The sequence below is a fragment of the Manihot esculenta genome, chromosome 3 (genome assembly GCF_001659605.2).
Source record: "Manihot esculenta cultivar AM560-2 chromosome 3, M.esculenta_v8, whole genome shotgun sequence".
Classification (NCBI taxonomy): domain Eukaryota; kingdom Viridiplantae; phylum Streptophyta; class Magnoliopsida; order Malpighiales; family Euphorbiaceae; genus Manihot; species Manihot esculenta.
Window position 1 is genome coordinate 6,263,955 of NC_035163.2, and position 15,034 is coordinate 6,278,988.

Consider the following 15,034-nt stretch of genomic DNA (forward strand, 5'->3'; position numbering starts at 1 on the left):
AAAAGAAAAATGAGTTGAGCTTTTTATTACAAGCTAACTTAATAGTTTTTTTTTTTTTTTTTAGCTGTAATTTTAAAATTTAAACTGATAACTTATAGCTCTAGAGACAACAATATTACTAAATTCACACGCATTACTGGTAGCAGAATTATAATACAGGCATAGGCAAATTTCAGGCGGGGACAGAGAGTGCTTGTTCCATTTTGTTGCCCATAAACTGGAGAGCAGAGCTGATATATGATTCCAAATCCTGAAATCTCCATCCTTCAACCGGATCAGCAACAAACGACCACTCGATCTTACACCCATGTTCATCACCTGCTCCATCTCCATTGACAGGCAATACTTGGATTGTGGACGTATAAGAATTGAATCCCATGTTATTTTCAATGAACTGATAGCTCAGACACCGTTCAACCGGATTGATCATAATAAGCTTCTCTTTGACCCAGTCGATGACGCTCCCACCAGTGCCGTCGGAGGATGGTTTTGGCTTGAAAGCGCAGTAGCGAATGAGGCCAGGCTTGCCTAGCTCACCCTCTACATGGTAAGACGTTTCTAGATTTGGAAACCACTGATGTATATTGCAGTAGTCCTGGAAGAAAGGCCATACTTGGTCTGCTGTGGCGGCTTTCAGCTCCACCGAGGCCTTGCCTTCCCATTTAGGCTCCCTTTCCTCTGCCATTTTTGTCAGAAAGTGATAAGGGAAACATAGCAAGGAACCTGGCAAACTCTCATACACTTATAGACAGCCTGGTAAGATTTTTTATTTTTTTTCTATTATTATTATTATTATTTTGTGGTGGTTTGCTGCGCTGCTGTGCTGTACAGATTTCGGCAAATAAATGTGACCATGGACCAGTGATACATTTAAAACCAATGATGTGTTCTGAAAAGGAAACGGAAATCTAGCTACATGTCAGAATTCTTACGGTATATCTCTATTTTGAAATTCTTTTGGAATTTTTTTTTTTAAATAAAATTTAAAAATTAAAATGAAATATAAAATCTCTCAAATTTCTATTAAATCTGTAACTAAATTAAATCTGTAATTAAGGACATTGTTATTTCTTTGAAATTCTTATCTCGTCTAATGAGTAATAATACACAGTACACATATTTTATTTTATATTGGGGCAAATGGCGAAATAAACCCAAAACTTTAGCACTTTTTTTAATTATAAATAACTTTTTACTCCATAATTTCAACTAAATTTTAAGTTTTGTATAATTATATCTCATAATTAAGTATTTGTAACAATTAAGAAAAATATTTTTCATTTTTTTATTGTTTGGACACTTAATAAAATTAATTAATAAAAATATTTTTTCAGATTAAAAAAAATCATTTCCTACAAAATTGTATTTTTGAAGAATTTTATAAAAAAAATTAAATAAATTTTTACAAAACCATTCATAATTTTATCATTATATATAATATAAGTTTTTTAAATTAAAAAAAATTAAATTTTTTTATTCTAAATAATCTCCTAAAAAATGTAAATAAATTTTTTATAATAATTCATAATATTATATCTATATATAATTGAAAATATTAAATTTTTTTATTTCAAACAAAAAATTTATAAGAAAAAAATTTAATTGAATTAAATTGAATTCTTATAAAATTATTGATTTCAAATGGAATAAATAAAAACTTTATAAATAAAAAATTCAATTCAATTATATTCTTACAAAATTATTGAATCTAAACAGAGAAATTAAGACATTAATTTATAAATTTATTAATGTATTTTATTTTTTAAATTAAAATTAAACAATATAAAATAAATTATTTTATTAAAAAAATATTTTTTAAATTACACATTATTTTACACAAATAAATAGAATCTTAAAATTAAGAATTATACTTAAAGTGACATCAATAATAATAATAATAATAATAATAATAATAATAATAATAATAAAGTGGAAAGAGTATAATAACAGAAATATTTATTTTTTTTATTTTTGTTAATTAGACAGCTAGCTAATTTTAACATCAACTAATCAAAATAAAATCTTTTAAATACTAAAATTTAATATTTGTTTTACTTAATTTTAAAATGAATTTTCGGAACTTATTCACGGGAAGAGATAAAATTTTTTAATTTGTATATGAAATTCACATGTAAAATAAGTAATCAGAAAATAATTATAACAAAACTAGTAAGCAACCTAAATGAGCAAACCGAAGAACAAAGCCATGAATAAACCAAGGACAAGTTGAAGAAATTTCACATAATCACAATCACAAATCTATGTCAACTCGTATGAACAAACCCACGAATTTAATCTACTGGAACTAAATTGTAGTTTATGCATAAATTTCATACATCTCAGAGCTTAATGAGAAAGAAAATTGCTAATTAATAATAAGAGCGTAAATTTCTGAAATAGAAAAATTAATTAGTTATTATCTCGATTTTGATATTTTAAAATTAATTAATAAATTTTATAAATTATAAAAATTAAATAATTAAAAATATTAATAGTAAATTTTTAAAAAATTTATAAATATTTTAATATATTTTTTAAAATCTAACAATAAATAGTAAGTATTTTAAAATAAAATTCAGAAAGATCTAGAATAGAAGACTCACCTGTGGATAGAGTAACCGGCGGCTGCTTTGAAGCTCGAAGATGATCCTCCATTCTCCGAGTCATTAGCAGTAGAGCCGCTTCATACTTGCTCACCAAATCCTCCAACACCAAACCTTTTACAGGATTCACCTCAAACCACCACTCAATTACACATCCACCACCGTCAACCGGAACAATCCTCACTGTCGACACATATGAATTGAACCCGATGTTGCTGTCCACTATCACATATCTCAGACTGCATTCCACATTATCAACGGCTTCCAGTCTCTCCGTGGACCAGCTAACAGGGAGGTGGTTGTTGTCGCCGGATCTGTTGTGGGATGGAATTGAGGAGCCGGAGCAGTAGCGTATGCAGCCGGGCTCCCCGTTAGTGCCGGAGATGCCATAGCAGGTGCGGAGGGTAGGCAGCCATTTGTGGAGGTTGAAGAAGTCGGTGAAAAGAGGCCATATTTCGCGGGGTTCGGCTTTTGTTAATTTTGCAGTGACTTTCGCTTTCCATTTTGGCTGCCGGTTTTGCTCCACCGCCATTGGAATACAAATCGCTGTGGCTTTCGTGGGGTAAATAAGTTATGATCTAATATAATATTATTTTACGTTATTGTAATTTAAAATATTAAAAATAAAATATTTTAATTAAAATAATATGCAGAAAATAAATTTTATAATAAAATTAATATTTTTTTATAAACAATAATATTTAATTATTAATAATATTATTATATTATATCAAAATTTATTTGATTATTAAATAAAAATATAAAAGTTTAATTATTCTTTCATTAAAATTATACAAGTTTGATTAAATTTATATTCATTTATTTTGTTTTTCAAATGTTGGCCAAGAAGATGAGGAGGGCTAAATATCACAGTAGTTGTAAATGAAATTATATCATCTCAAATTATTATGCATCAGAGTGGATTGTACATTCAAATTATCCGTAAACTATTCAAGGTTTAATTCAATAAAAATAAAATTCGACTCAATTCGACTTATTTTTTAAATAAATCGAATTTGATATTATTATCTATATTGATTTAATAAATAAATTAAATTTAAATTTTACAATATTTGATTCATTTACTCATAAATTGATCTCATTTTCAAGCTCATAAATAAATTTATAAACTAATTCATTGAGCAAATCAGTGAACAAGTTCATAAATAATTTTTATAAATCATTAAATAGATCATAAATTTTTTTTTTTTATTTTTTTGAAATGGCATGAGTTATATAATTTATCATTTAAATATTTATATAAATATTATATTTTATAAATGTGTAATTATATTTTTTTAAAGATAATTTATCATTTAAAATTATAATACAATAGTATATTGAATATAAATATGTTTTTAATATAAAATAATAAATACTTAATTTTAAAAAGAATTAAACAATAATATGAATATTCCTAGATAGTAACAAGTTATACATATTATATCAATAATGGTATAAGTAATATTATTATAAATTCTCTCTCAATTTTTAATATTTATTTATATTATTTTTCTTTTTTATTTTTAAACTCTTAAAAATTTAAATAATAATAGGTTATAAAGCATATATATTATTAGTCTATGTATGTCTCACTCTGAGTGACTAACTATACTATTAATCTATTCTACCTTTGTATATTTAAAAAATATCTCTCATAATCTATTATTATTATTGTGACTAATTTTTTTGGTTAAAATATAGGAACGAAGGACTTCTCTATATAAATGTTATCAACAATTTTCTTTTAATAATTTAAAAAAACAATCTACGAGCATTTACGAGTAAGTATTTCAAATTATTGGTGAGCAATCGATAATTTATTTTAACAATCACTTTTTTCATAATTTAATAAAATTTATAATTTAGTCTTTTGAGTATTGTCATTATTAACAAGTCAGTCCCTTTATTTTTAGAAACCTATTAAAATATCCTTATCTTTTCTCTCTGTCAACAAAATAGTCCTTTCAACTATTTTTGCCGTTAAAAATATAGTAAAAGACCAAATTACCCCCTTCTTTTCCTCCTCCTCCTCCTCCTTTTTCTTCTTCATCAATTCTTCCTCCTCCTTTTTCTTCTTCATCAATTCTTCCTCCTTCTTCTGCTTCTTCTTCTTCTTCTTCTGCTTCTTCTTCTTCTTCTTCTACTTCTGCTTCTTCTTCTCTTCTTTTTCTTCTTCTTCTTCTTCTCCTTCATCATCATCATCTTCTTCTTCTTATTCTTTTTTGAGGAGGACGATTTTATTGACGGAAAGAAACAATGAGGAGGGACTATTTCATTGACGGAAAGAAACAATGAGGACGTTTTAATAGATATGAGAAAAGATAGGGACTATTTCATTAACGGAAAGAAACGATAATGACGTTTTAATAGATATAAAAAAAGATAAAAACGTTTTAATAAATTTTTAAAAATGTAGGGACTGACTTGTTAATAATAGCAATATTCAAAGACTAAATAAGGAGTTTTATTTAAAGGTAAAATTGGATTTTAAAAATTTTCTCTCCCCTCCTTATCTAATTTTAACGGAAAAAAGGACGGAATGACTATTTCGTTGACAGAAAAAAAAAAGATAAAGACATTTTAATAAGTTTTTAAAAATATAGAGACTGACTTCTTAATAATGGTAATATTCAAATACTAAATTATAAATCTCTCTTTCTTATATTGGATTAATGATACTGTTTGGCTTTTACTAATGAGAATGACGTTACAATAAAATATAGCTCATTCCAAGAATTACTATTAAAAAGGAAGGAAAATCAATGTGATGTGCTGCCACCTTATTGTATAATGTTATATATAATTGTATAATTAAGTTAATTATCCTTATATTAATATACACATTTCATATAATAGTGTATGTGTGTATTATAATAGCAATTATTTATTTTATATAATAATTTAATATAAATAAAATTCGAGTTTAAACGTAAACTTTGAAATTTTTTTTTAATTAAATTTAAATTTATTAAAACTCGACTCGATTCAATTTCATTATACCCTACTAAAAAACTACACTCATTCGACTTTGGTGCACGATGTATAACATTTCATTGCCGGATACGTGGGAAAAAGACAGAAGATGAATGCCATTGTCATTATTTATGAAAATTTACCTATTGATCTAGAAATAAATCCTACAATAAAAAAAAAAAGAAGAGGTAATTGTTAATGTAATTTAGCTAAATACTAGAGTATATCTATGGACAGCATAGAAAATGTTTTTTTTTTTTTCACTCTGCGAAAAATAATATTATAAACAAATATTATAAGAACCACTGAGTAATTCTTACTCAATATTTCTCATAATATTTATATGTTACTCTCATATAAATATACAAAACTCTTTATTCTCCCAGTATAAGACTAAACTAAGAAGAATCCATAAAGAGAAGATTTGCTTCTCACCTATCTGCTACAAAGTGCTAGGCAATGGTGTCCCTCCATTCAATGGCTGAATAAGTTATTTATAAAAATATATTATTATATAAATAAAAAAAATAAACTCTACAAAATTACTATCTTAATAATAATAAAGTAATAATTTCACAACCATCGGTAATATAGTGTTAATTTGTGCTAAGTGATTATTATATAAGATGACTTTAAATTTCAGATTCTGTCATGATGAGTAAACCTGCTTACTATATAAAATTAAGTTATTTATAAAAAAAATATTATTATATAAATAAAAAAATAAATTCTGAAAATTTAATATCTTAATAATAATTTCACAACTGTTCTGATACAGTGATTGTGCTAAGTGATTATTACATAAGATGACACTTCAGACTTCAGATTCCATCATGATGAGTAAACCTGCTTAATATATAAAATTACAATTTTATTTTTTTAGTATATATTAGATCTGAAAAATATTATGGTTTTTAAATCATGAACCATGCATAACGTGAGATCTCTGTTTCTTGTTTGTTTCGCATAGTAATAGATTTAATCACATGATGAAATGTGAATTAAAAATATATAATCATAGTCTGAGTATACTTTAAAATTGCATAAATAAATTTTTCGACTAAAGAAAGTTTGGTCTATTAAAGAAGATGATGCACTTATACTTCTTTACTTCTTCTTATCAAATCTTGTTTTCATTTTAGAGAAAATGTAGGGAAAAAAAATGTCAAAAGCAACAATTTTTTTTTTTTATCTTTCACGTAAGAAGAAAAAATTAATCTCTTTCTTCTTAAGCGTTAACAGCTATTTTTTTTATATAAAAAAATAATCATCTTTCCACTTGTGCGTTAACTGCTATTTTTTTTACATAAAATGGATGATCCTAACTCAAATTTTTTTTATCTCTCATTCACACACTTTAAATCAACTCTCATTTTAAATTTTTTATAATTTTCATATTTTATAAATAGACCGTGTGATCAGTGTATATCTCGAGAACTCAATTGCTATGTACCTATTAGAATAATATAACATCTCGATAGATGGAGTTTAGAGTAAATGCAGTATGTGATACCTTACATCATTTATCACATTTCTCTCTTATAATTTCTCTCATAATCTCTTTCTTAATCTTTTGAGTTCATAATTATATTTATCTTAAATAAAATATCTTCTTAGGTTGTGTAGTCTAATCAAAAGGCTATAAAGTGTACAAAGTTGAAGCCAATAAGGTAGTCATATGTAGAGATGTGAAGATCCATGAAGATGAAGATGCATATTAAAATTAGAAAAGAAAATTAGGTTGAGTATTCTTCTTTAGATCAATAGAATACTAGAATCATTCATACAACTCTAGAATTAGAAGCTGCAAATTCTAATACAGATTCTAATTCTAATCACCTCTGTAATACCTGGCTAGACCCCGGCATCGGAACTCCTATTTTCCGGCGGGATCTCCGTTGGAATCTGGACTTCTCGGATGTCGGAGCCTTCCAGAAGGGTAAAACAGAGGGTTTCAAAAATGTTTTGACATGTTTTTATGGTTTTGATTAAGAAAATTGAGTTTTGAAAAAGAAAAGACCAAGGAGGCAATTGCGAAGTTCGGCCGCCGAAGGTTGCATGGTTTTGCTGCCACCGAATCCCAACTTCGGCTGCCGAAGGTGGTGGAAGTGTGGAAGCTGCTTAGGCCGCCGAAGATGGATTGCCGGCCACCTATCAAAGGGTCCTTTGACCAGAAATGGAGGGTGTTTGAGCTCTCTTTTTGGTCAGAGGTAGGTTTTTGTCCTCCTTTGGTTGTTTTCATCTTTTTCTTCAAAATCTTGCAAGTTTTAATGAGTTCTGCACTTGGTTTTTGAAGTTTTGAGCAAAGAAGGCAAAGTATAGAGACTTGGAGACTTTGGATCTTTTTCCTCTACATCTCCGAGTTAGGACCATCGATCATCTCGTTCTTCAAGAGGTAAGCATGGATCCTCACCTCCCCTTATGTTTGAAGCATGTTTTTAAGGGTTTAAGAGAGTTTTTATGGCATGTTTAGAGTGGATCTAGAAGTTAGAGTATATGTTGATCATATGCTATATGTAATGCTATGATGTTGTTTGAGGAGTTTGAACTAGTTTGTAAGCTCCTATATGCATGGATAAGGGTATATGCATGGTTATGAAAGGTTGGTTGCATGTTGAGAGTGTGTGGTAAGGTTTTGGAGGCTGAATATGCATGTTTGACCCAAGTTCTGCCTTCTTGGAGAACTCAGGTTCGGCCGCCGAACCCCTTAAGGAGGCTGTTTCGGCTGCCTAAACTCGCCCTCGAAAGTTTGGACTTTCGGCTCTGGAGGGAGTTTCGGCCGCCGAACATGCCGCCGAAGGTGGGTGACTTTCGGCTCTGGAAGGTCTTTCAGCCCCCGAACCTTGCCCCCGAAAGTTTAGACTTTCGGATCTGGAAGGGACTTTCGGCCGCCGAAGGTGCCGTCGAAAGTGCATGAGTTTCGGCTCTGGAGAAGGGTTCGGCCGCCGAAGGTGCCGCCGAAAGACCCCTGTCCAGCCTTCCCTTGCCCATTTTTCCATGCATGTTTATGATGTTTTAGGGGGTTTTTGGGGAGATGTTCATAGCTATGTTAGAGTATGTTCGGTACCTCATTTGAGTCCACCTTTGTAGGTGCGGACCCGAGGAACCAAGGAGGCCCACAGAGTTAGAGATACAGAGACTGTTCAGCAGTTGCTAGAGGTGAGTGGAACTGAACTGTGTGTTTTTAAATAACTGAATAAATGAAAGTTTTAGTATGATTCATGCATCATAAATGCCATGATAATATTAGGATGTATTGCATTAGTGCTCACAAAGATGACGCATTGCATTGTTTATTGTGGATGTGGATGGACAACAGGACGATCCATTAGCCCTCTGGATATTATTGTCATGTACAGAAGAGCAGAATTATAAAAATATTTAATAAAACATGCTATCATGAAATGCGTCATATCACAAGTAAATCACATCACAGATGGACTGACCCAAAAATCCCTCTGCTCTGTGCCCGGCCCTCAAAGGAGCTCCTCAGGACTTCTGTTACATACAATAAACTCTGTGCCTGGCTCTCAACTCTAGTAGCCCACCCCTCTCCCTAACCCCATGTTTTCAGGGCTATAGAGAAGACTGAGGATCAGCAAGGGTAAAGTCTAAGTGTAGCAGTATAGAGTAGTGGACATGATGTATTGTATAGAGATTATGTAAAGTTATGTAATGTATATTGAGATAGTATTGTGCTTGGCCCTAGAGTATGTTTAATCCCTTTTGTACATGATCAGTATGTAATATTTTTATGATGTTATGATGAAAACCAAGCCGGATATACGATGATGACCCATCTAGAGCATTTGATGAGAGCTCTAGCATGTGGTTTTATGTTTACAGAGATAGTGCATGCACAGATCAAGCTTGGTAAATGAAAAAGTTCAAAATTTTTATGGAAGTGTATGATCATGTATGGGATTTATCAGGTACACAAAGTTCATAGTAGGCTTGCTACGGGTTCCGGCGACCTTAAGTCGACTTGAATCCTAGCGTCGGTAGCGCTCCGGTTTCCGGGTCGTTACAACCTCCACCAAGAACCAAATCTCTTACTGAGATTTATAAAAGTTATAATCTGGCTATCTCAAAATTGTCAAGCTATGCTGAAATTTCAACTAATGATGCATGGATAGCTATAATGCAGAAGGAAATTAGGATGATCAATAAAAATGAAACTTAGATTTTCACTCCTAGACCTAAGGATAAGAGGGCCATAGGAGTTATGAGTTTATAGAGTTAAATTGAATCTTGATATCAATATATTTAAACACATAGTAAGACTAGTTGTCAAGGGATATGCCCAAGTCTCTAGTGTTGAGTATGGAGACACATTTGTGCTTGTTGTGAAAAATGATACTGTGAGATTGCTGATTGCATTTGCTGCTAAAAACAAATGGAAGATTTAGAGCATTTGATGAGAGCTCTAGCATGTGGTTTTATGTTTACAGAGATAGTGCATGCACAGATCAAGCTTGGTAAATGAAAAAGTTCAAAATTTTTATGGAAATGTATGATCATGTATGGGATTTATCAGGTACACAAAGTTCATAGTAGGCTTGCTACGGGTTCCGGCGACCTTAAGTCGACTTGAATCCTAGCGTCGGTAGCGCTCCGGTTTCCGGGTCGTTACAACCTCCACCAAGAACCAAATCTCTTACTGAGATTTATAAAAGTTATAATCTGGCTATCTCAAAATTGTCAAGCTATGCTGAAATTTCAACTAATGATGCATGGATAGCTATAATGCAGAAGGAGATTAGGATGATCAATAAAAATGAAACTTAGATTTTCACTCCTAGACCTAAGGATAAGAGGGCCATAGGAGTTATGAGTTTATAGAGTTAAATTGAATCTTGATATCAATATATTTAAACACATAGTAAGACTAGTTGTCAAGGGATATGCCCAAGTCTCTAGTGTTGAGTATGGAGACACATTTGTGCTTGTTGTGAAAAATGATACTGTGAGATTGCTGATTGCATTTGCTGCTAAAAACAAATGGAAGATTTTTCACTTGGATGTTAAGTCTACATTTTTCGATGGCTATTTGGAGGAAGAAATCGTTGTTGAACAACCTTAATGATTTGAAATTGTTGGCCGAAAAGATCATGTCTATAAGTTTAATAAAGCTTTCTATGGATTAAAACAAATTCCAAGAGGTTGATATAGCAGAATAAATTTTTATTTACTTGATCAAGGCTTTCAAAGATGTCTCAATGAGTCTACTTTATATTTGAAGTACACCAAATGCAACAATTTGCCTATCATCTCTTTGTATATTAATGATTTATTGATAACAGGAAATAAATTGGAGGAAATTTAAAGTTTCAAAGAAAATGGCATGTATGAATTTAAAATACCAAACCTTCATATAATGAAATATTTTCTTGGCATTGAAGCCCATCAATATAAAAGTAGAATATTTATTTCTCACTACAAATATGCCCTTGATATGTTGAAAAAATTCAATATGAAGAATTGCAAATTAGTAATAACTCCATAGGTGCTGAATGAGAAACTTTATAAAAATGATGGGAACCAAAAGTAGAAGATTTTATTTTCAAAAATCTGATTAGTAACTTGTATTTAACTGCTACAATGCCTGATTTGATGTTTTCAAATGAATGGAAAAAATTTTCTTCACTTTTTCTTTCTTATTTTACTTATCTTTCAACTTCTTTCCTTTCTCTCCGTTGCTGCAATTGTTATCAATGAAGTTCCCCTGTTGTGACTGAAAATATAAATCGCTTATATGTTTGAACTTAATTTAGATCGGAGTCTTTTATAGTAACATTATATTTTATATCTAGGTTAAACTTTGTAACAATTTCATTGTAATCAAATATATATTTATGACTAAAAACAATTGTATAACTAAATATCTGACTTTGCATATTTTTAGACTATGTTTAGTAATAATATAATCAAAGGTGTAAATATTTGTAATTACTTTGTAAATTTAATTATTTTATTTACGTAATATATTGACAATTACATAATGTAATCAATTACGCTTTAAATAATGTAATGATCATTACATACATAAATTAATAGATGTCATTACAATTACTTTGTTTTGATTTATTTTATATAGTTAATCATCGCAATCACTCATATAGCTAATATAGTCGCCATCACTAATATTATCGACACTGCTGCCACTGCTACAACCATCATCATCTAGCTACCATTACAATCACCGTTATGATTACTATCTAACTACTACTATCATTAACCATAGCAATAATTATCACTAATTATTTTATAAAATTCAGCTTACCTTAATTCATTTTCTAAATAAGCAAAACTCGTACTTAACTTTTAAATTTATTTAATAAATGAGTCAAATTTAAACTTATAAAGATTCAACTCATTAATTGTTTAGAACTTATTTGTTTATAGGTTCAAATTATTTTATTAATATAATAAAATTCAATTTTCTTTTAATTTAATTAGTCTTTTAAATTTTCTTTAAATTTTACGTCTGTTTAGAATAAAAATTTTATATATTTCTTTCCTTGAACTAATTTTTAAGGTGAGTCAGACTTGATCCAACTTTAATATGATATTAGAGTTTTCTGTGTCTCCTATAAATATGTCACGGTTCAGTATAATTCTGAACGCGAAAGATATATTAAATTTTACATCAATTTAAAATATTATATTAATTTAAGAGAGATAATGCGTCCCTTATAAATACGTATAAGAGATTTAGACACTACTCTCTTGCGTTAACTAGATCTGAACTAAATTTAATAATTTTATTAGTCTTTGAAAATATTTTAAAAAATATTAAATAATGATAATAAATTTTATTGTATATATATATATATATATATGCACAACATACGCCTCCTAAATAATGTTTCCCGTTCCATTTGATTGCAACATGATAGCGAAATCAACATGATTATGTTGTTCTAAAACATTTTGGGCCTACCACATTTCAATTATTAAGCATCCTCTAATTATATATATTCTTTAATTCTAAAAAAGTGTGATGAAACGGAATGGTATAGATTTTTTCTTAATTAAAAAATTTTAAATTTAAATATTAAATATTTTAAAATTTAAAATAAAATATTTATTTTTTTAATGAATTTATATAAAAAAATAAAATTAAAAAAAGGCTAATTTCAGAGGTTATCCTTTTCATTGATAAATAGTTGATGGCGATCTCAATATGATTAGTGCAAAAATTGTTATTTCAATTTAAAATCCACATTTAATGCGCTTTTTTGACTATTGACGAGAAATACTCGTCCCACAAGAAGACAAATTATTATTATTATTATTATTATTATAAAATGGAGAATTCAAGTGAATCAAACGCTTTAACTGTTATACTCAAAATCTCTTAAGCGTTTTAAATATTTATATTATTTAAATAGTATAATTTTAATTATATATATTATTTTTAAATTTTAAATATATAAATTATTTAATCTAATCACAAGTGCGTCTGAAAAAGATTTTAAATTTTACTTTTCTAATTTTTATTTTAATATATATATATATATATATATATATATATATATATATATATATATAATTTAATTTTTATATTAAAATTAAGACAAATTGAAGTAATAATTAGTTTTTTATAAAATGGCTCAATAGTTTAATTTTAAAATATAATAATAAATTTTTCTAGATTAAAACCTTATTCTCCAATTGCACTATATGGAAAACAGTTGTCAATATGGAAACACTTTATTTATTTTGCTTCTCCTTTCTTTTCTAAACCACAATTCAACGTTCACTTTTATAAGTTTATAGTTTTTAGAAAATTCATCAGTTTATTTTTATTTTAAATTTTATTAATTAGAATATTTTATTATTTTATAAAGTTCAATTGTTTAGTTATTTTATTAAAAAATAAGTATTTATTATTATATAAAATTAATAAGTATATTTATTATTATAAATTAATTATAGATTTGATAATAATAATAATAATAATAATTATTATTATTATTATTATCCTATTTTTAATTTGACATAATTATATGTCATATTTTATCTTTTATTAAGAATGAGCTTCATTTGATTCTAAATATAATATAAATAAATTATTCAATAATATGCCTCCCAATTTAATTTTCTTGAATATATATTTCATTTACTTCTCCTTACTTTCACCTTTTAATTAATTTATTAAAGTACATAACAGTAGCTCAAAATAAATTGTGAACCGTTATCAAAACACACAAAACAGTCATAAACGATTATCAAAACATACAAGACAGAATCACATAATAAAGATGTGATAAAATAATATATGCGATCCAATCCAAAAAAAAAATTTTAAATACCTTAACACTCAGTTCAATATCAAAACTCGTTCTCCTCTCGACAGGGTGAATTTAAGTACAAAGTGTCTGTTATTAGGCACATTCTAGTGTGCTCTCAATACGCCTGTAATCGCTGAATGAACAACTTATTAGCTGGCAATATCCTTCTTCACGCAATCGATTATATTAGTGCCGAATTATCGAAAAAGATTATATTTACTCCACCTTCTTACAGTATAAAAGGGGAAAAATTACAGAGGTAAAAATATACTATTATCCCATATTACTCTTGAATTCTAAATATTACACTCACTCTTCTCTTTAACTTACTGAATTGAGTGTCGGAGTGTCTGTTGTGAACATCCACTGCCACCTCACCTTCTTTTTTTAACAGGTTTAGCATTATACAGTTTAATTCCACGCACGTCATTAATCTAGTTTCAGTAACATCGGTTTATAATTTAAAAAAAATAAAATTTTCTTTATATATTTTAAATTTACATTTCATAAACAGTAATCCAAATCCCTGTGATTAAACATAAAAAAATAGTCAGATTAAATTAATTTATCATAATAAAAATTGTCAATTATATCAGGTATAAATTAATTTGGTCAAATGTAACAATTCATAATTTTTTTTATAAATCTTAAAAAATCATGCTCCTGATTTTTAATAAATTACTAATAAATACAAATTAAAAATAAATTTATTTTTATAATTTGGCATTGTAGGTTAAATATGCAGAACTTTTATCTATTTGGTCAAATTAAAGAAAATGATATTTAAGTAGAATATAATACTAAAATCTGGGGGTTGTTATTGTTATACTACAACTTAAAAACTGAAAGTGTCTTCTTTTTTTTTTTTTCAAAGCTGGTTATGAAATATAATAGAGTTTACATAATATTTTATTTCTTTTTATATTATTATTTTATAAAAATAGAATAAAAATTAAAAAAAAAAAACATAAAATAACTGTATCGATGATACTATACCTTGTTGAATAACCGTATTTAATGGTAGTATTTAGTATTTAGATTAAATTAAAATATTATTTTTTATTATTTATTATTTAATAATTACTATTTTATAATAGAGTTTGATTGTTGAATTAATAGATATTGAAAAGCTATTTTCCTTAAAGATTATTGTAAATT

General features: G+C 28.0%; 1 protein-coding gene across 1 annotated transcript; it reads right to left on the reverse strand.

Annotated features, from left to right (window-relative positions):
• Positions 1-3,157, reverse strand: LOC110610503. Its single transcript, XM_021750439.2, has 2 exons — positions 2,604-3,157; positions 1-678 (listed from the first exon to the last, which is right to left on the reverse strand). Exons 1-2 carry the CDS (start codon positions 3,133-3,135, stop codon positions 173-175), a joined length of 1,038 nt encoding a protein of 345 aa, XP_021606131.1. The 5' UTR covers positions 3,136-3,157; the 3' UTR covers positions 1-172.
• Between the last annotated feature and the right edge of the window lie 11,877 nt (positions 3,158-15,034).